The 22,870-nt window shown below is 41.1% G+C and overlaps 1 protein-coding gene across 6 annotated transcripts in view; it reads right to left on the reverse strand.

Moving 5' to 3' along the window:
* Positions 1–22,870, reverse strand: part of Cab39l (calcium binding protein 39 like) — a 127,909-nt gene that overhangs the window by 46,541 nt on the left and 58,498 nt on the right. For 5 of the 6 annotated variants that reach the window (XM_052733074.1, XM_052733077.1, XM_052733075.1 and 2 more), the window contains 2 exons: positions 16,079–16,220; positions 12,836–13,000 (listed from right to left, as the gene is read on the reverse strand). In XM_052733074.1, coding sequence (XP_052589034.1) covers positions 12,836–13,000; positions 16,079–16,189 — 276 coding nt within the window. In that variant the 5' untranslated portion in view covers positions 16,190–16,220. Of the gene's footprint in view, positions 1–12,835; positions 13,001–16,078; positions 16,221–18,005; positions 18,110–22,870 lie in introns of those variants that run through there. The other variant, XM_052733078.1, reaches the window with a different exon arrangement.

Here is a 22,870-nt window from a genome sequence, read left to right on the forward strand (position 1 = left end):
CCTATTGCTTTGTACTCCTGCATCAGGTTCTACTGCTCCCAACTGACTGGGATGTGTGCTCACACACAATCTTTAGTGTTCCTGCAGCTCTGGCTCATGTTCTCCATGTTCTCCTTGTGTCCTACATGCTGTTCCACAGTCCATGTTACAAGACTCAATTCAGTATATTCTCCTCTGAGATGAATGTCCTTACTATAGTTTAATAATACCCTTTGCCCACAATAACTGGTCCCTCTTCTTCCTGACTACCTTGAACCTCCACCTCCTGTCAGAGCAGAACACCTTTAGTGAGTACTGAATCCATGCCAGGAACTTATGTCAACAGCTAGCATGCACTATTCAGTCTCTTCAACAACTTTATGAGGGGCACATTAGGAAGAGGACACTGAGGGCATGGAATGTGGAACAGCCAGGATTCTATTCTCACTTGATGGAGTTCAAGGTCTCAGTTCTTAGCCATCATCTGAAAGTGATTCCCAACATGTTCAAGAAAGTGCACTGAAAGGAATGGGTTTTGTTTCTAACTTCCTCCTTGTATTGTTAGCTCTACAGGATACAGGGCCCATTTGAATACACACACACACACACACACACACACACACACACACACACACACACACACACACTAGGCTGGAATATAGTATGCACTCAGTAAATACTATTAGACTAAGCAATTACTTTAGAAGTGTGCCTCAGCCTAGCGGTGGTGGTACACACCTTTAATTCTAGCACTTGGGAGGCAGAAGCAGGAGGATCTCTGTGAGTCTAAGGCCAGCATGGTCTACAGAGTGAGTTCCAAGACAGCCAGGGCTATTTCACAGAGCACCCTATCTTGAAAAACAAAAACAAAACAAAAAAAAGGAAGTGTGACTCATCAGATACATGGAACACCCATGTATCTCTTACCACAAACATGCAACTGATCCCTCTCATTTTTAAATTTGTCATTTTTTAACACAGAGACACTTAAAAAAAAAACTAAAACCCAAAAGTGAGATCAATAAGATTATTCATTAATAACTCAGTCTTAAAATTGCCCCACCCTTTCCAGGATCTCATGTATCCTGTGATCCTTCTGATTCCACCTCCTGAGTTCGAGGATGATGGGTATGTGCCACCACACCAGACTGATGCGGTACTGAGATTGAACCCAGGGTTTTGTGCATGCTGGATAAACACTCCATCATTTGGCTACAGTTCAAGCCCCTTTAAAGCTGTTAGTTTTATAAAACACAAACTAAATGCAGATTAAGAGAAGTAAAAGCAGAGCTGGGGAGATGCCTCAGAAGTTAAGAACACCTGCTGCTCTTGAAGTGGACCGAGATTTGGTTCCTAGTACCCTTATGATGGATCACAACCATCTCTAACTCTGGTTCCAGAGGACTAACATCCTCTTCCGAGTTCACAGACATGAGGCACTCATATGCATGCAGGCAAATACCCATACACATAAAATAAAAAAAAACAAATAAATATTTTAAAAGGGAAAGTAATAAAGTGAAAAAATTCTGAAAAGAGTAGCATTTACCTCATGAAAAGCAGAACATGTGCAAGGTCCTGAGTCTGATCCCTAGCAACCTCCTACACATACAAATTCAGAAAACACTTTAGACTTCTAAAAAGAAGATAGAAATCTTTACAAAAATGAAAATCTCCAAGATCTTAATGGATCTTGGATGGAGTTTGAGGGATTGTGTCCATTATGATAAACCAGTTGGAGGTTACACACTAAATGGCTCCATCCACATGAGGATTTTGAAGTAACGAAGTTCTAGAACAGAGAATGATCTAGTTTAGAACAGCTAACGGCAGGGATGTGGTGGTAGCCGACAGAGATGTGGGTGTCACTGTTAGCGGCACAGGGAGGGATGTCTGTGATAGTGGAAAAGGTCCACAGTCTGTGTTGTCAGTGGGGACATCCTGGCTGTGCCACAGTTTGGCAGGACTTTACTCTTACGAAAAGCAGGTGAGGTCCATGGTGTCACTCCGAACCATTCCTTACAATTGCTAGTAATCAACACCTATTTCACAACAAGGAGGTTACATTTTTAAAAGACATTTTTCTTTGTTGATCATTTTTTAAAATAACATAATCCAGCTCTATTTTTAGAGACACAAGGAACTTTATCCCAGCTGCTGTAAGGAAGAGCAGCAACTGCTGGGCAGGGTAGCTCACAACCACAATCCTAGCATTCAGGAAGCTGGGGCAGGAAGACTGTCACAATTTCAAGGTTAGCCTGAGCTACACAGTGAGTTCCAGATCAGCGCAGGCTACACAGTGAGACTCTGTCTCAAGAGACAAAACAATAACCTAACCAAACAACAGAAAAGTTAGTAACACTCAGTGCTGTCTGCCAAGAGACAAAACAATAACCTAACCAAACAACAGAAAAGTTAGTAACACTCAGTGCTGTCTGCCAAGGCTGACAGCACTGAGTTTAATGCTGGAAGGAGAGAACCGGCTTCGGCAAACTGCTCTTGGACCTTCACACCCTTGCCGCAGCACACACACAGAGATGCAGTACAGAAATGTGCTCTAGCTAACCAGCAGAAGAGACTGGAATATTAAAATATCAGCAATGATTAAATACCCAAAATGGCTACAGTTGTCCATTGCGGTCACTTTCTTTCAGAGAGAAATATTAAGAAATCAGGCTGGGTGGTGGTGGCGCACGCCTTTAATCCCAGCACTCAGGAGGCAGAGCCAGGCGGATCTCTGTGAGTTCGAGGCCAGCCTGGTCTCCAAAGTGAGTTCCAGGAAAGGCGCAAAGCTACACAGAGAAACCCTGTCTCGAAAAACCAAAAAAAAAAAAAAAAAAAAAAAATCAGGGCAGAAGAGGAGAAGGTGGAAAAATGAAAGGGGGGGCTGGTTAATTCAGGGGACTGAGGAGACAGGGAAATAAAAATTCAGTACTATGAAAGCAAATTATTTTTTCCTTTAAAGTATGTCACCATACCCAAATGCACATTTTTGAAGTGAATCTTGAGACCCTGTGATATACCTGGAGGAGGATGCTTGCTAGGCATGCACTAGCCCTGTCCCACCCCCACTATGGGAGGGGAGCACTTCAGAATCAGTTGCTGTTATAATTTTAAAATATTAAAAAGTGTTCATAGTACCTGGATATCATTTATAAGGATTGTAAGTGCTATATTTGTTATATAAAAGAGGCATATCTGTAAGCATAAATGTAGTTTTAAACTAAAGCAATTCTGTGGTATGCAAATTTTGCTGGACTCTACAGGGCAATATTGTGGAATAAATACTAGCCCTGTTCGAAATGTCATAAGACTATGTTTTTCATACCTCCCAGTAAAATGCCACAAGAACGTTTCCACACAGCATTCCAGTGAACAGCAGCAATGAAACTCCACAGAGCTCCATCCAACTTTCACACAGAGGAAAGCATTCTTCTAGTTCATTAGCAAATGTGTACAGAGGCAGAGAGAGCCCCTGTGGGTAACAGGAACAAGTTTTGCTACCAGAGACCACTTCTCAAGCCAGACTAGAGGGTCCAGGTAAAGAGAATTAGAGAAAATGGGAATGCAGAAGTGGCCCAAGAAGTAGAAAATAGAAAACCACCAAAATGGTGTTGATTATAAGGAAGTTACATCCAAAAATGGACCCCAAATTAATGTGGCAACTTAGCATTACATATTAGTTAATGGATTTCCAGCCCGAAGGGCACTCGTTAGCTGACAAATCCATAAAAGGTCAGCAGTTATGTGTTTAATGAATGAATGAAGAACATGTAAGGGAGTATTGACTGAAATCAAACAAGAAAGTGAGAAAAGGAGTAAAATGGGCAGAAGTAACTGCTGTAAGTACAGAGACAAGAAACTAGAAGAGAGGGTTAGGAAATACTTGCTTTAAAATTGTGGGCACTGACTTATATACAAAATATACATAAAGAATTCCTGGGACAGCGGGATGGTTCAGCATGTCAAATGCTTGCTGGGAAGCCTGATGACCCGAGTTGAACCCCAAGAACTCCCACAAAAATGGAAGGAGAGAACAAACTCCATGAAGTCCTCTTGTCTCCACACACATGCTGTAGCATGCATGTCCATGCACACACAATATTAAGTAAAATAAAAATATTTTTTAAAAATTCTCAGAATTCAGCCATCAAAAAAGCGGGGGGGGGGGGGGGGGACAAAAGAGCTCCCGTTTCATAACAAGTATGGTGGTAAATAAACACAGGAAAAGAAACTCATTCTGATTAGTTTCTAAGAAATTGCAAAGAAAACCGGCAGTGAGACAACACTAGCATCTGAACAGATAAAATGAAAAAACAGAACCAAACAGCAACACCCAACAACCTCACTCATGGGCACTTTGTCTGTGGTAAACAAAAATCTGTTTTCATCTGTAAAAAACTATACACAAGTGGATATACGGCTTTACTTGTAAATGGTAAAACTGGAAACATAACAAGTCTCTTCCAGGTGGGGATGGATGAATGTTCTATGCAACATCCATCCAATGAGCTCATCAATAAGAAACAATCTCCTGGTCAAGGCAATGGCTGAGGTGAATCTCAAGTGCGTCACACCGAGTGAGAGTGAATTAATATGCCTTCGAAGTGAGAAATCACTACACATTTAGAGATTAAAAAAGGAAATAGCTCTTTAATAATAGTGCATGTCTTGCTCTGGCTGATTCTTAAAGAGGAGTCAGCTTCGAATAGAAGATGTTAACTTAGGTATACCTTACTTAGGCTTATGCATTTCACATATGCTGTCGTTTTTAAATGTCTTTTAGGTGCAGGCCTCAGGTTATACTTTGAACAGTGTATTTTTAAGGCAAAGTCATTCTTGGTTTATTTGTTGCTATTTTAGTGAGACTTTGTCTCAAAAAAAAAAAGGAATAGTAACAATAATGATAAAGATTGCTAAAATAATTCTAAAACTATAAAGAAAAAATAATCGTAGCCCACATATCAAAACACACACTATAAGGCACAGGTAAAAAATTGTTGTTTTTTTTCTTTTTTCTGGGAGAAGGTCACAAGGGTAGGGGATGGACCTGGGAGGAGGACTGGGAAGTGAGTGTGATCGAGGTGCATTATGTGAAATCCCAAATAATCAGTAAGAATACTACTTTGGATACTTTGAACAATTTAAAAAGACAGGAGACTGCAATCCTGGCCACCTGGGTAGATGGGAGACAGGAAGGACGGACTGCCAGACTTGTTTCTTAAGTGCATACACCAGTGTGGCTCTTCTTGACTCGTTAGTTGCTCAGGGTCATCTTGCCTACTTGGCGGAATTAGGCTTCTCCTGATAAGAGTACAGGGTACTTCTTGGTAGTCCAGGACTTAATGGTGGTGTGACCCTGCCACAGCCCCTTGATCTACCTCTTAGAGGCATGTTCTTTGATATGAGGATAGACCCAATGGCCAACTATAAGTCAGGGTTGTCAGCAACCCTAAATTTTAATTATGGTGCAGAATTTTATTTCCCAGTTTTTAACAAGATCATCTTCTAGTCCCATAGGAGGAAGCACTCCTTAGGTAAATTCTACTTTGTGTAACTTCATATTTTCTAAGCAAGTTTATTAGTCCTTAGAGCATTCATTTTACTACTTCCAGTTTCTCCTGCATCAAGAGAAGTCAGACTTGAAGGGCTGCACACTGTTTCTGCTTACATGATTTTTCTGTGAAGGTAAAAATGGGGTTAGGGCTGTGTGGTAAACATTACTACTGGAAAGAAGCTGGGGGTAGGAAAAGGAGCTAATTAGCCAAGGGCAGAAGGAAACCTTGGGGATGTTAGAGCTATCCACCATTACTAATCAACGCACTAAAAAGGGTGAGTATAACGTCTAGCTGCTATTGCTTGTCCCACCAAGCTCATTTGAAGTTTGTCCAGAAGCAGTGGGGGCTGGAAGGCGGGGACTGGTCGGGCGCTAGTCAGGAGCACAGAGGCCTTGTGGGTAGGCTAGTGCTTTTCTTGCAGGGATGGATTAGCCACCTCAGGACTTGGGTCTCCTTTTCTCCCTCCAGATGAGGCTATGTCCCTTCTGCTTCCTGGAGAAATTAAATTAGGACAAGGTCCTTAACCAAAGCTGGAAAATACTGGTTCTTGGCCATGCTCTTTAACTTTTCAACTAAATAAAGTCCCTTACATGTTATTCATTCATTCATTCATTCATTCATTCATTCATTCAACAAATAACTGCTTATGAATTATCCAATCTCAAGTATTCTGTTATTCAACAACAACAACACAAATTAACTGTAACAGTACTGTGGTACTATGATTTTTTTTTTTTTAAAGGGCTGAAGAGAAATCTTGGTAAAGTGCTCCATGAGGACCCAAGTTCAATCCCTAGAACCCATGTAAAGGTGGGCGGACAGAACTGATTCTATGAAGTTATCCTCCGACCTCCACAGGGAAGGCTTGAATCATCAGGTTGCATGATTTCAGTCTTTCAAAGTAATAAAATCAAAAGAATAGCTTTAAATGGGGCCAGAGAAGAGGGAAATACATTTAGGGACTAAAGTTTTTCATAAATTTTGGATATAAAGCATCTTAACGAGGTGATTAGGCATCTGTTTTGTGGGGCTTTCTACCGTGGTGAAACTACATACAAAGAAAGAGGGTCTGAAAGCCCCACTGTGCCCAGCAGACACCTGCTGCATCCCCTGGGACTCCGGAATCTCATGAGCTAGTTAATTTAACCTTTAACTGGTTCATCCTGGTTCTGTGTAGAAGTACTGGTACTGTTAGAAATAGAAACAGCTTGAAGAATGCTTTCTTCCTGCTTCTCACAAGTTCCTTTCTTGAATGTGTAACACCAGTGAGCAACAACCAGTCAAGAGCTTGTGCCTTTCCTGCCAACGAGCCCAACTGTACCAAGCAGTGCAGTTTCCTGCCACTTGGAGTTGCTTTCTCATTCAGCCTGAACACTCGACTTTGCACCCACTCCTACATGGCAAGTCATACCTGCCATGCAATATGTTTTCAACCCCGTGACCTCTCACCACCTTGCATTACAAAATCTAGAATGACCTAAAGCTAGGTCTTAAATAGTGGCCACATTTCAAAATACACAGCTCTAAGCTTGATCCCGAGCCCACAATATCAGAGGCTTTGCCATTTTAGTCATAAATCCCATGTTTCCTTTTGTAAGACAGAGTCTAACTATGATGCCTGGCCTGGCCTGGAACTGAATATGTATACTACGCTGGCCTTGAACTCACAGTTCAGGTGTTTCTTCCTTCTGAATGCTGGTTCTAAAGAATAAGATGGACGCACCAGTTACAAAATTGCATGCTTTCACTGTTTTTCAGAGAGAATACAATAGAGTTCCTGTTTGTCTGTCTTGAGGATCTGGAGCATTATAGAAGGTTGACCTTGCTGCTAGAGGCTGGGGCTCTTGGGAAAATGGCAGGAAGCAGGTATGGAATTGCTAATGGAAAATTCATGTCCTAGGGCTCCGACCTGGTGCCAATGGATCCTTTACAATGATCTCCAGTGAAGGGGCTCACTGCAGTTTCCCCAAAAGGAAAGAGCATGCCACAGTCCCCCTGCTGCTACATGGGAGTTCAGCAGCATTACAAAGAGGATTTGGGAGGTCACTGTCCTCAAAGCTGTACCCCAGGATCCTCTGTAGGACCTCTCTGTCATACAAAACAAGGATTCACTCCTTAGTTTCTCACTGCCCTACAGATATTCCAGTACAAAACCTGTAAGCTCAATCAACGTGTGGCAACTCTTCTTCATGTTCCTCTGACTGAGATGCCAGCAACTGCTCTGGACACCATGCGACTCTTCCTATTTAAACTGCTTCTCAACCTCCAGTCCCCAGAGTCAGTCCAGGGTCTCCGGAAATGACTTGCCTGCCCTACAGGGCCTCCCTGTCCTATTTTCCTTTCCCTTCACTTACAACCCGGGTGCTGCTCAAACTTACAGTCTGGTTAAGGCATTCTCCAGGTTTTGCTCCCAGCCCCCTCCTGGGATTCCTTTCACTGGGCTCCAAAGTGGGCTCTGGTCTAACGGGGTACAAGAAATGTCTGGAGGTACTTGAAGGGAAAGCTGTGTCAGCTCCCATTGACTTCTATCAGTCTTTCTGAATCCAGTAAAGGTAGGTCTGCCTGCCTTCCTTCCTTCCTTCCTTCCTTCCTTCCTTCCTTCCTTCCTTCCTTCCTTCCTTCCTAACTTCCTTCATTTCCTTCCCTCCCTCCCTCCTTCCCTTGACCTTATACTAAACTCACATGGTTCTTCTCTGTCAGCAAATTTAAAGTTTAAAGGATTAGATAAGAGTGTATGGCTGAGTAATGAGATTTCCCTTTTAAACTCAGGTCTGTCTCTTAGCGCTTACTTACTGATAGCAGAATCCTCCCCTCTTGTCCCATTCCCCTCAGTTACTTTCCTCTAGATTGTTGATGGAGAAATGAATCCGTCACAGACTCCTGAGTTAGTTCCTGATGTCAAGTCTAATGTGACTGCTTCCCCAAACACCACTGCTGTCAGTGTGAGATCTGAATCTCCGGTTGCCAGTTTTCAAACCCTGTTAAGTGTCTTGGTCTGGCAACTGGCATTTTCTTACCATACTGAGTGTGGAAAATCATTTGGTGTCCTTCACTCAACATACACCATTCACACCAGTCCCTATGAAAGGCTCAAGGATAACGAGGGTGAAGCCCAGCCCCATGTAGCAACAACTTCATATCTTCAATCTACCCAGTCATCATTTCCTTACGCTTCCTTCCTTTTTGATGGTGTTCTCAAGTCTTCTCTTTCTCTGTTCCAAACACTTCTCTTCTTGATTTCTTTTCCCGCTAGCTTTCTGCTAAAGAAGACATCTCTCCTATTTCTGCTACTGTTCTCTGCAAGGGTTATCTAAGTCCACTGCTTTCCCTGTGGTCACTGCCCAGAGACCACATACAACCTGCCTCACCCCCACCACAGCGGACTCTAAACAAAAGTTCATGTTTTTGTTGTTCTCCCCGCCCCCTGCAAGGAATGCTTCCTCCCGAGTTATCTGGGGAGAACAGCAGCCCATCCCTAAACCACTAATTTTTCCTCCCATTTACAAAAACATCAGAAATTCTAGTCAGATGACTGCTGTGCTCTTCAAAGACACATGGTGAAAGATTTTCACTTTGGGAAATGCTATGATCAACATTCAAAAGAGCCTGGATTGTCTACTAAATAATTTATTAATTCCTTGAGAAAAATGGCTTATTGATGTCTCACCTTTCTTTTTTGACAGAGTTTTCTAAGTAGTCCCAGTTATCCTAGAACATCTGATCCTCTCATCCCAGCCTCCCCTCTGAGTGCTGAGGTTAGAGGTGTGCAACACTGTGCCTGGCTAGTGTACCTTCTTTTACTCTAGCCTGCATCCATCCAACCAACCAACCAACCAACCAACCAACCTAAGATTAGCCCTGTTTTCAGAGGGCTGCTGGGAGGAATATGACCAAGGGCAGGAACAGAACAGCACGTCAAAGTGCTATGTAACACTGGAGTGCACCAAAACCAAAAAAAAAAACAAAACAAAAAAACCCACAAAAACTCCAGGTGCCTCAGAGCTTTGCTTAGCAGTAGCTCAGCTGTACAAAACACAGTCCTAGTACCCAAGGTACTTTCAAAACAGAAGGGCTTCCAAATGCTACCTATCGACTGAGAGACAACGGTAAGGGCTTCTATGTGGTTAGAATAAGTTTTGAAACCAGGAAGAATTTTATCAAGCAGTCATTAGCTTGAATGGATACTCTGGTATCAAGAAGGAAAAGTGTTGCCTATGAGCTGCTGGGTCTTGCCTGCAGTCCAGAGAGATGTGCAGCACATTTCTGTAAGCAGGCTAGGAAGCTGGTGAGACTGCTCCAGCCTCACAGCACTGTGTGCAGTTGATGGGACACTAAAGAGCTACTGTCCTCAATTTAAGTGTTTTTCATCCGTTCATTCAGGCAAGAAATATTTACTTACGAGGGGTCAGGGGAGGACAACTGCATGTACCAAGTATCCAATTCATTAGTAACTATGTTCTAGGTATTGTGCTTTACCACAAGAATATATAAGGTTAAGAACTGTTTGCTATTTTTTATCACAATAATGACCTCTATAATGACAATCTGGTTTTTTGCTTTTTTTTCAGACAGTGTCTCACTATGTAGCTCAGCTGTCCTAGAACTGACTAGATAGAGAGATTAGGTCACTCTCTCTTAGCAGACATTAATTAGTTGGTTATACTTCCTTGTCTAGAGGTGGGGCCCTCGTGAAATTCCCCTTCTTCATTGGCATGTTTATTGGTGCTGTTCAGAGCTTTTATTCTTCCTATCCCACTCTTAGCACTTTGAAACTGTTTATATTACTGCACCGGATGTTCCATTTTCCCTGGGTATTCAAAGCATAATCACCCTTGGCATAGTTCTTTCAGCAGCCCACCATAAGATATTAGTGGGACATAAAAGAAGGCTTACCTCTTACCTAATTCAGGCAGATCAATGGTAACAATACCTTATAATGTGGCTACTCAGGGAATATACAAAGCAATAAGAGAGACAGAAATATAATTATAATCCAAGAATGGGGACTCTTTCTCTTATTCACTGTCACTGTCCAATTATATCCAAAACAAATAAATATGGGCCTGCTATATATCTCAGTAGGCAAAAGTGCTTGCCACTCAAGCCGACAAACTAAGTTGTATCCTTGGTAGGAATAGATAATCAACTCCTGAAAGATGTCCTCTATCCTGCACATGTGAGCTATGTTATGTGTGCACTGGCAAACACACACACACCACTACCACCACTAATAATAATAATAAAAAAAAACATAATTAAAAACTTCAACGGGCCGGGCGGTGGTGGCGCACGCCTTTAATCCCAGCACTCGGGAGGCAGAGGCAGGCGGATCTCTATGAGTTCAAGGCCAGCCTGGGCTACCAAGTGAGTCCCAGGAAAGGCGCAAAGCTACACAGAGAAACCCTGTCTCGAAAAAACAAACAAACAAACAAACAAACAAACAAAAAAAAACTTCAATGGTTATAACAAATTCAGTTTGCTTTTCACTTTAGTTGGAGAGGAACTGAAACTACTCTGATATTTTTATACATTTGCATTTATATTTTTTAATATAACATAACATATGTGTGCATGTCTTTTACATAGTTTAATACTGACAGAAGTGTTGTGAATTCTTGCATTGCCCTATAGAGATGAGAAGATTTGGGCTAAAAGAGTTAATTTACTGGTTGTCCTATCAGAAGCAGAGAATGGACTCTAGATACCTGCAAGTGTTTTCCACTATACCAAGCTTCTACTATGTTCATGGACTCTAGATACCTGCAAGTGTTTTCCACTATACCAAGCTTCTACTATGTTCATGATATCTAATTTTAAACTACATAAAGGGCCATTTAAGTATATGAACATAGTGAAAATATGCTTTGATTCCATGCATAGCCAGAAAAGGAAATGGCGCAAAGCTACACAGCGAAACCCTGTCTCGAAAAACCAAAAAAAAAAAAAAAAAAAAAAAGAAAAGGAAATGGGAATTAAGTGGAAGCAGAGATTTAACAAGCCAAGCCCAAGGAACAGAAGAGACTATGGGCCAGAAAACGTCAGTTGGAGAAACAGTAAGGGAGAGAAAAAGGCAGACAGGTGTATCTGAAAGGAAGAATGAGTTAGAGCCTGGGTCCTCTGAGGCCCTTCTCCAGCACACCCTGATTTTACAATCCCACCATCTTGTCTGTACTTTTTCTATCCATCTCATCTGTTCAGGGAGCTGTGGGCTAGTTTTTTACAGATCCCTAGAACCCTGACCTTCTGTCAGCTGAATCATTGTAATTAATTTCTGCCTACTTGTCTGTGAATAAAGCTAAAAGCAATTTGCTTTAAAAAAATCTACATATCTTCTGTCTATAAAAATCAATGAGAGCCGGGTGGCAGTGGTGCATGCCTTTAATCCCAGCACTCGGGAGGCAGAGCCAGGCAGATCTCTGTGAGTTCAAGGCCAGCCTGGTCTACAGAGTGAGATCCAGGACAGGCACCAAAACTACACAGAGAAACCCTGTCTCGAAAAACCAAAAATCAATGACAAACAAACATTTAACCTGATACTACCAAGTATACTGGTAGAAAGAAAGCAAGAAATAGGAAAATAGGATGACTACCATCTAAACAGTGAATATACAAACCTTCCTACAAAAATTCACATAATTTACTATTCTGTAAGGTATACAATAAATAATAATATATGACATAAATAATAAAACATGACAGCTTAGTAACTCCATGGTTTAGAAAAATGACCTAAAATCTAGACTCTTGGGTTATCTGTAACATGGGATGAACAGGGCCAGTGAGACGGCTGAATGAGTGAAGAAAGTTCCTGTGCCTGATGTCTTGAACTTGACCTCTCCATCCCACAAGGCGGCAGGAGAACCTACTCAGAAGAGTTGTCCTCTGACAGGTGGACTAGGACACACAACTACCTTCATAAACACATACACACCAATAAATGAATGCAATTTAAAATGGGTTGAATAATGAAGTATTTGCCATAAAGGTAGTTCTAAGAATACGTTGTGTGCTTGAAAATGTACCTTGTACACAAGTAACTGTTACCTCTTGTGAACAGTGGTCATTAACCGAGCTGCAGAAAACTTAAATAGAGTATGCCTTTTTGCCTGTAAAATGAACCTGATTGGAAAAGTTTTATGAAAGCTGTTCAATATCATATGTGGACATTAATTGTTTGAAGTCGTGTGGACTTAGTTACTGCTGAGAACCAGGAGGGACATCAGTCGTTCTAAGTCAAGTACGGACACTCAGTATTTACTCTCAGGAAGCAGGGGGACAGTCTTGCACAGAGCCTTCACCTCGAAGTCTATGAGCTGCAGGTCGGCTATCAGTGTCCCCAGCAGTCCACTGCTGTAGAGCTCTTGTGCCAGCTGAGCCACGGCTTCTGGAGGGGGCTCCTTGTCATTTGTACCACACAGAATCTCCTTCATTGCCTGCAGAGATTTCGACACTTCTTCTGAAGCCTAGTGACCAGAAAGCATGTCAATAGTTAGGAAGAATACAAATTTATGTTTTAAGGAAGCAAACAGATCCCCCACCCACCCGGCCAACCCCCTCCCCCACCCTCACTTCTTGGGCCTTGTCTATTTCCAACCAAAGGTCATTTTCTGGCTACAAATAAACAATAGCAGCAACAACAAAAACATCAGAGGTATTGGGGTTTTTTTTACCCTTAAAAAATGTTACTAAAATTTATGTGAAAAGATCCCTAATATTTCTTATTAGACAATATAATTGAAGTCTCAAACAATATTCATAGTCTAATTTGGTACTTGAAAACTAAATAGAGTGTTTTGAGGACTTACCAACTGCTACAAGTCTTTAAGTCTTTTGCTACCGTTTTTTGATGGATCCCTATTCTCTTGATCTGCCAATAGTCCAGGCATAAAATCCCAAGTTGTCAAAACTCATAAACTTTTGACATACTTATTCCTCCTACACAATCATATTTTTTGAATTTGTAAAACTTAGAGCAGTTTACTCCAGTTGAAGAATAATAAGCAAATCCATAGAGCAGACTGTAGTTAGTGTTAAGTCTGGGAGTGGGATGGGAGGAATGACTACTAAAGGGTGTGGGTTTCTTTTCGGAATGATGGAAATGTTCTCGAATTAAATAGTGGTGATGGTTGCACAGTCTTGTGAGTTGTAAAAACTCAAGAGTTGAGAAATCATATGGTATGAGAATTCTGTCTCAAAAAGCCTCATTAAACTGGTACAGCTGACAAAGGAAAGACTAATTTAGTTAACAATTTGTGATTCTCTTTTTTAAAAAGTATATTTTGGTTGATTTTACATTGCAGTATCACAGTCATCACAAATGAGAAGCAAATGAGTGGAGTAAGACAAACTACAAAAAAGAACTATGTCAGCATGGCACTACTTCTTAAAAGGCATTTTTCAAATTCTTCAGCTTATTATAGGCTTAAGAATAATTATAAAGAATCCAAGTCAGGAAACCATATTTCCACCACCCCGTCACCTTGTGTACCTTTTTATCTGTATGTATCTCATGAAATTACAGTAACTTGGACCTTATATGTTCCCCACAGGCCCATGTGTTCAGTGTGGCAATCCTGGTGGCGGCAGGGCCTAAGGGGAGGTCTCTCCTAGTCACTGGGAATATGCTTTCCAATGGGATTGTGGGATGGACCATACGATCTTTTTCCCTTTCCTTTCTCATCCCAGCTACAAGCTGTGTTACATGTTCCCAACAGGCTGTGCTGTCCCTATCAGAGTCCCCAGAGCAATGAGGCCAACTGACCACAGACCGAAGTTTCTAAAACTCTGAGGACAAATCAACTTTACCTTTTACAAGCTAGTAACTGTAGGTATTTTGTTATGATGTCATCTACCTTCCACAGCAATGGCTGATTTACTTTACTCTCCTTCCCTTTGTGTGGCACAGCTGCAGCTCCCCTGATTTTGAAATTGAAGGAAGACTTGTGCCCTTTCACCTCACTCCTTTCCCTCAGCTTTCCATTGGTGGGGCTTCTCCCTGCGGCTGCACGGAGGCAGCAGTTCATCACGTGCCACATCTCGACTCCTCCACTCGTGGGTGGCTGGCTGGGCTGCAGTGTCTTTCCTGGTTGTGAATTTGGGGGCTGCTCTCACTGAGAAGCTGTGAACTATGATGCAGTGTACGTTCTCACACAGTTCTCCTGGTGCACTGTTGTGGAATATTATTTGAACAAGGCAAAGATGTGTTACATTTGTTTATACTGTAGACTATTACTTTAACCGTGTAAAGGTGTGTTGTTTTTGTTTATGCTGCATTTGTTTAATTATGTAGAGATGTGTTGCATTTGTTTCGCCTTGCCTGCCTAAGGCACCTGATTGATCTAATAAAGAGCTGAACAGCCAATAGTTAGGCAGGAGAGTATGGATAGGCAGGGCTGGCAGGCAGAGAGAATAAATAGGAGAAATCCAGGCTTGAGAGAAAGGGAGAAAAAGAGAAGAGAGAATGAGCGAGATGCCTAGGGCCAGAAGCTGGGCAGCCACAAGCCAGCCAGCCAGGAGAAGCAGTGAAAGTAAGATATACAGAAGGAAGAAAGTAATAAGCACTGAGGCAAAAGGTAGATAAAGAGAAACAGGTTAATTTAAGTTAAAAGAGCTAGCCAGAAATGAGCCTAAGCTAGGCCAAGCATTCAAAACTAATATTAAGTTTCCATGTTACGATTTGGGAGATGGTTGGGCCCAAAAGAGAAAGCCTGGTACAGCATGCACATTTAAAAACATGCGCAAAGAATGTGTCCAGGTACCATTAGTGGGACTGTAGGATCTTAGCAATGCATATTTCCTGCTCATCAGATACTACTGACTAGGTCATCAAAGTTCAGACGTATGTGCTTTGTCACTTGTAGTGAGCAGAAGTGGTCTGCTCTTAATCTTCATCAGCACTGTTGCCTATGGGAATGTGTTGTGGGCTTAACTGGCCTTTTCCCAATTAATTATGAAAATTAGGAGGTTTGTTTATTTCTGTTGTTTGTCATTTAAATTTATACATACTTTATGAAGGTTAATTTTAGTTTCTATTTGAACTAAAATTTGGCTCAATATCTCAAAGAATATCAGAATTAGAACAAGATATTTCTCTAATTCCTTAGAAGGTTTAAGGTTTTATCATATTCTGAGACAGAAACACACTATCATCCTATGGACTTTTATTTTATAGCAGGTCATCTTGAATCTATTCATTGCAGAGAGAACCAACTATGTGGGACTTAAAATTCCTTCAAAAGAATGAACAGAGCCCTCCTTATGAGGAAGTCCCCCTTGGTCAGACCTCAAAACAACGTGAAAGTAATGTGCCAGTTCTCTCTTTTACATCACCATAACACAATACAATGATACAGCTCTGACGTCTAGAGACTTGGGGTGGGTCAGAGGCTCCAGACAGTGAATCCAACATTTTACTAGTTGCATAAAAACCCGAAACAATCTATGAGCATAACAAGGACCACACTTAGTTCTTCATTAAGCTTTGACATGGGCTTGGCCTTGAAATACACACATTTTAATAATGGTTTTGCTTTGAATCATACCTTGTCTGTCTTTTTGTCTTGCTTTTCCAAAATGGCCAGGTTGTCTTTCAAGATTTTCACAATTTCTGCTGGATTTTTGTGTGATTTACTAAACAAAGGCATTTTTTTCATGTTTAAGAATCTCTTCTTCCAATATGGAATGCTAAACAAACAAAAACAAGCCAAGTTAAAGCATGCTAACTCTTAGCTCCTAGCACGTCCATTTCTCCTCAGATTGGCTAGCCCCATCCACTCTCAGCCTGGGTACCTTTCCCATGATACAAACTTGGCTGCTGATTTTACTCTCTGTGCACTGCTTGACATGTTTCTAGTTCACCTACTCACACTTAAAAACGAGCCAACTGTGATTCAGAACCATTTGCTACACAAATACAAGTTCAGGCTAGCATGTGGCTCAATTGCCTAGCATGTACAAGTGTGGGAGCCCACAGAAGTTTCCTAGTGAGACCTAAGCTTGCTTCACCCAGCAGGGCTGCAGAAGGGGATGGACTGACCAAGTGTGTGGTTACCAGGTGTTTGGAAGGGTCTGCACTTGGCTGTGCTAGGGGGAGGTCTTTTGCTCCACCCTTTGGCATTTCTATAAATAGCTCTTTAGACGAGACAGGAGGGGCTGGTAGGTTTTGACCAGGCCCTCCAGAGGCTATCCTGTATTTCTATCTGTCTCTCTCCTCTATATTTCTATCTAAACATTTCTCACTTCTCCCTACTCAAGAGTACCCCAGGGGGGGGGGGAGGGGAGTAGGAGCAGGTCTCCCACATACAAGGCCCCTCCATTCTACCCCCAGTACTGGGAAAAAAAATACTTGAGTTCCTACCTAGTCTTGATGAATGGACTAGATTCAGAAGTTAATATTCTTGACTATCATTTTTCTATTTTAAAATAAAAAGACTCTTAAAGTAAGCCAGGACAGGTTAAATAATGATAATGGTAATGTTTTTAAACCTAAAGTGATGACAAGGGATATTAAATGTGCATATATATCATTATATTTATGTGGGTACTTTATAGCAATATGAAGAAAGTAGTGTTATCCCATAAAATATAACAGTAGAGAGGGTAGTGGAGAAAGTCAGCCACAACAAAAGGAAACAAGGAACAGAATCACAATAGCAAAACATACATGAAGAAAAAATATTTAAACTATCACTTAAAGGACTTTTCTAGTCAAGATTAAAGATAATAAATTAATCTTATTAATGATAAGGTATAAACTTAAATTTGTCTTGTGACTTTTTTTTTTTTTTTTTTTTTTTTTTTTGGTTTTTCGAGACAGGGTTTCTCTGTGTAGCTTTGCGCCTTTCCTGGAACTCACTTGGTAGTCCAGGCTGGCCTCGAACTCACAGAGATCCGCCTGGCTCTGCCTCCCGAGTGCTGGGATTAAAGGCGTGCGCCACCACCGCCCGGCGTCTTGTGGCTTTTAAAAGAAGCAAATAATCCTCTTTCAAAGCACATTCCAACAGAATGGCCTTTCAAAATCAACAGCAATGCAAAAAACTTCTCAGACTGGTCAGCCCCATCCATTCCCACAGAACCATGAGAAAATTAACGTGGCTCTGGGGAGGCAAGTTTATAGCCTCCCAATTAAATCTCTAGGTAAAACACAATATCTGTATACACAGATTATATATGTATTATATATGTATTATACAAACATAATGCTGAAAAGACTAAATGGAATCAAGCCCACAAATAGCTCAACAAAATTAATGCTAAAAATGAGAAATGGTTTCTGAAATGAAGCCTTTCTATAGTTAGCGGGACAAGTGGGAGGCTGTGAATCTACAATTATAATTCATTTGTATGGGAGTAACAATAAAAAAGAATTTGCAAGTTAAAATGGAAACCACCCCAGAAATCTCCAAGAGAAGAAGAGAAACAGTGATAGAAGCAGAAAGGACTGAATCAGAGACGAGGAAACAAACTCACAGTAGCTGTTCATCCCTGTTCTGTCTGCCTTGTGCCACACCCCAACCATGGAAGGGTGGGATGACCACCTGAGCAGTGCCAGAGCAGGCAGTACACCAGGCTCCACAATCAGGTCTCCAAGGGACCGACACAAGCCAGTTAAAATACAAAAAGACGAGAGACAACAGGAGTTAGTGAGAATATGGACAGAGGGGGCTCTTGTGTGCTTGTGGTCGAGATGTAAATTGGTATAGCTAGGACAAGCAATGGTGTGGAGGTCCTCAAAAAATTACTGGTAGACCCACCAACTAGTTGGTCAATGTTTTTATACTTCAGGAGGCATATCCAAAGGGACTAAACTCAATGTGTGAAGGAATATCTGCATCCATGATCACCCAGCATTACTCCCACGGTTAACACATAGTTAACACACATAATGTCTATGAATGGATGAATAAAGACAGGCACCTGCCTCTGCCTCTGCCTCCTGAGTGCTGGGATTAAAGGCGTGCGCCACCAGCACCATCTCTGTGAGTTTGAGGCCAGCCTGGTCTACAAAGCGAGTTCCAGGAAAGGTGCAAAACTACACAGAGAAACCCTGTCTCGAAAAACCAAAAAAAAAAAAAAAAAAAAAGACAGGCACCACAGAATGCTATTCAGCCTTAGAAACAGGGGAAGTCAGGCCAATGAGATGGCTCAGTGGGTAAAGCACTTGCTATATAAGCTGAGATCCCGAGTTCAAGCCCTAGAACCTATGTAAAGGTAGAAGTCGAAAACCAATTCAACAAGCTGTCCTCTGACCTCCATATAACCACACACACACACAAAACAAACAAATAAAACAACAACAACAACAACAGAACTCTGAAGGGGAGAGGGTCATGTCACCTGTGACAGCACAGATGGGTCATTACTGAAACAAGCCAAGCACAGAAAGACACGTATTCTAAAACAACTGAACTCATGAAAATTGAGACTACCATGATGGTTGCCAGAGGCTGGACAACTGAGAAGGGAGGAAATGAGTAGTTGCTGACTGAGAATTTCAGACAGACAGAAGGAATAGATTTTCAGATCTAATACCATAAGGTGATTAAGAGCAATAATAATGTAGTCTATATTTGAAAATAAAATTCTTCAATTGCACTTTCCCGTGTTGATATTTTAAGCTAAATGAAATAATATAATATATTCTAATTAAAAAGTTATTTTACTATATTTTATTTAATATAACAAATTATAAAGTTTTAATGCTCTAAATAAAATGGTTAGATAAATAATAATTTAAGTAATTTTTTAAAATTTTCATCACTTTTAATTATGTGTATGCATGTGGGTCTATATGTAGGTGTGTGCACATGAGAAGTGCTTGTGGAAGCCAGAGGCATTAAAACCTCCTGAAGCTGGAGTTACAGACCTCTGTTATGTTAGCCAACCATCATGGATGCTGGGACTACAACTCCAGTCCTCTACAAGAGAAGTACATGCTTTTAACTGCTGGGTCATCCAACCCCTAAATAAAATATTTTTAAAAAAGTAGAAAGCTTCCTAGCCATCTCTCTTGGAAGAGGTGAAACAGAGCAAGCTCTCTGGCTGCTTGTGGAACATCTTAATGCATAACTATGCTCCAATGTTCTGATCGGTCCTTCAGGTTCTCACTGTTCTTAACTATTGACGATTGCAAACATTACCGTATCACATATTCCTTTGCCTGTCTGCTTGCACACATGTGCCACAGTTTCTCTAGAGCAGTGGTTTCACTGCTTGACTGGAAAGTCTAAATAGTATTAAAATATCAATGATTCCTAAAATTCATGGTTTGATATAGTGCCGATCACAGGTTAAAAAAACACCCCTAACTGAATTTATTAATGATTAACAGGTAAGCAAGGACAACAGATTTGGCTTTTTATATTTTTGCAATTGTAAACTGAAACTAGGGCCTTGAGTATACTAAGCTTGCTTCCTATCACTGTGCTTTCCCCACAGCCAGTAACAAATATAAAAAGATTAGCAAGGGAAATGAAATGAAAAGTGCAATGAACTACTGTAACAGTGGCATCAGAAAACACACAGATAAATGGAAAAACATCAGAAACAAAGAATGGCCGGGGTACGGCTTAGCCACAGAGTGCCTGCTTAGCCACTCGAGGCTCTGAGTTCTATTATTCCCAGAACAGCAAAACAAACAAATAACTCAAAGACACTGGAAAGTCAATGTTATTATAAATATACTACAAACACAAAAAATTTTTAATTTTCTATACATAATTAAAACTTCAGGAAAAAAGAGAATTCTGTGCTAGGGATTCTAGAGAGCATTGGTTAGCATCACTCCAAAGGAAGACCTCAGCCAGGATGAAGACCATGGTATAGGTTGAGGCGGGTCATGAGTTCAAGGGCAGCCTGAGCTTCACAGTAAGACCCTATAAATTAACCACCGAAAACTGAAAATCTCTTTGAGAAGAAAAAAATCCAGGGAAATAACACATAGAAAAAACACAGGCCGGGCAGTGGTGGCGCACGCCTTTAATCCCAGCACTTGGGAGGCAGAGGCAGGCGGATCTTTGCGAGTTCGAGGCCAGCCTGGGCTACAGAGCGAGATCCAGGAAAGGAACAAAGCTACACAGAGAAACCCTGTCTCGAAAAACCAAAAAAAGAAAAAAAAAAAAAAAAGAAAAAACACAGAGGAAATATAGTTAACACAGTAACATTTAACCACTCTCTTTAATTTAAAACTGAAAACTCAAAGTGAAAAATTATTTTCCCCATTAACAATAAAGTGAGTTTTGATTTTGTTGTTTTATTTTGTTTGAGACAGTGTCTTATGTAGTCTAGGCTGGCCTGATACTGGCTATGTAGCTGAGGATGGCCTTGAACTTGTGCTTCTTTTGTGATTCCCTATCTCCTAAGTCCTGGCATTACAGGGGTGCAGCACAACATCAGGCTACCGAGGAAGCCTTTGTTACTATGCTGACAAACCCTAACTGAATGGTGCCGCAATGCAACAGGCTCTTCCATTTCTAACTGGTGAGAGTTCAAGCTGCACAATAATTTGGCCCTTATGGTTCTAGAATGTTAGATACAACCTCTGACTTAGGAGTAAACTCACTTCTGACAACCCAAGATAATTAAAATATGAGCCTTATTATCCCACCTTTATATTCAAATTTACATAGACCCAGGTTTATTGCAATATTTATTATAACACTGAAAAACCCAAGGAGAGTCCTAAATGTCTCAAAAAGAAAAAAGGAAATAAATTATGATATAACCACCCTATATACTAGTAGTAAATGTTGCAGCTTTTCCAAGTGGAAAAAAAAAAAAGTTTTCTAAATACTAATACCTCCAAAAACTAGGTGTCTCTTGGTAGATAGTGCTTCACACTAACTGGCCAGAATCCACTCCCTCTTTTAGTAACAGATACGTTAGTCATGTTCTTTACCATCAAGAGCTTCTTAAATTTGATGAAACATCATTTATGGCTATGACGATGTTTCTAAACAATGTGAAACAGAATGGAAATTTAATGTTGGAAGCATTGTCATGGCCACATTACAGGGCACAACTGCAACTATGTAACCCAAACAGAAATACAAACCCACGGAGCCTATGCGTAATAAAAAATACCTTTAAAAAGCTAATAGTTTGGCTCTGTTTGCCAAGTGTTCGTTGAACATACTGACTGCCTTTCGGAAGAAGGAAACTGACATTCAGGAGCTCTAGAACCGAGCATAAAAGCTGGGTTTCCAGGTGGTATGCTTGAAACCTGAACATTGGGAAAGCCACCTGTTGACTGGAGGCCCCAGATGGGGTACAAGGGCTGGCTGGAGCAAAGCCAATCCTGAGTCAGAAACTGTGAGTCTCCCAGCTACGCAAGTGAGAGATTCATGCTGCTCAGACCATACTTAGTGACAGCCTTCTTGAGCCAGTATACCTGGAGAGCCTGTCCTTTGGTTTCCAAACATATGTGTGCATGTGTACCTGCCCCGCCCCCACTCATACAGTTAATAGTAGTAACCTCTGGATAGCACAAACTATTTAATAAAAGGCAAATGCATTCATCATGGAACTATCTCTCATATAATACTTAAAATTACTAAACAGCCTTTTTGTTTTTAGAGTCCACATTGTGGAATTCTGACCATCTCCTTCTTTTCAAGCCATTAGTCAAATATAATTTCTTTGGCTATGAAGTTTCATGAAGAGTGGTACTTGGCTCAGGTTCTAGAGAGAAAGCCAAAAAGATCATTTAGTTCTGCGCCCAGCGAACACAGGCAGGGAGGTCGTGGAGTAGATTTTGGCAGTACTCCTAACTTGTGTGTAAGGGCCACTAAAGATGGCCCAAGGTCAGTCACTGGAGCAATTTAAATGGAGAGGTGTGCTTGGAAAGGGGGTGCATGAGGCATTGAATGTCCTCATTGCTATCTTACTTCAAATATTTCAAAGGGGTATAAGTGTCTGTCTTGGACGGTTAGTGAATATTTCTGGACATTTTTTTCTCACTTCCAACTGTGCTGTTCAATAACAATTCTCAAGTCAAGGGCTCCAGAGGATTTTGAAGTGTGTGGTAAACCTATCTCTGCAGTAAAGGGAATTTCAGGACTTGAACAAGCACAGAGGCATCTATCTGTATGTCCTCACTGCCAACTCCTTACTTAAAAACCTCAACTCAGAATTAACCTTTTTTTTTAACCTTTATTTTTCACCTGACAGTGAACAAGTTGAGACCATTTCCAAGAGTCCCACAGCTTGTAAGTTAAAGCATGTGCATGTGTGTGTACTTGTGTGTTCATGTGCGTGGGAACTAAGCGTGAGGTCTTTTGTATGCTAGACAAGTGCTGTACTATTACACTACATTCACAGCCCCAAACAAATACAAG

The sequence above is a fragment of the Peromyscus californicus genome, unplaced genomic scaffold (assembly GCF_007827085.1).
Source record: "Peromyscus californicus insignis strain IS unplaced genomic scaffold, ASM782708v3 Scaffold_12__1_contigs__length_115047231, whole genome shotgun sequence".
Classification (NCBI taxonomy): Eukaryota; Metazoa; Chordata; class Mammalia; order Rodentia; family Cricetidae; genus Peromyscus; species Peromyscus californicus.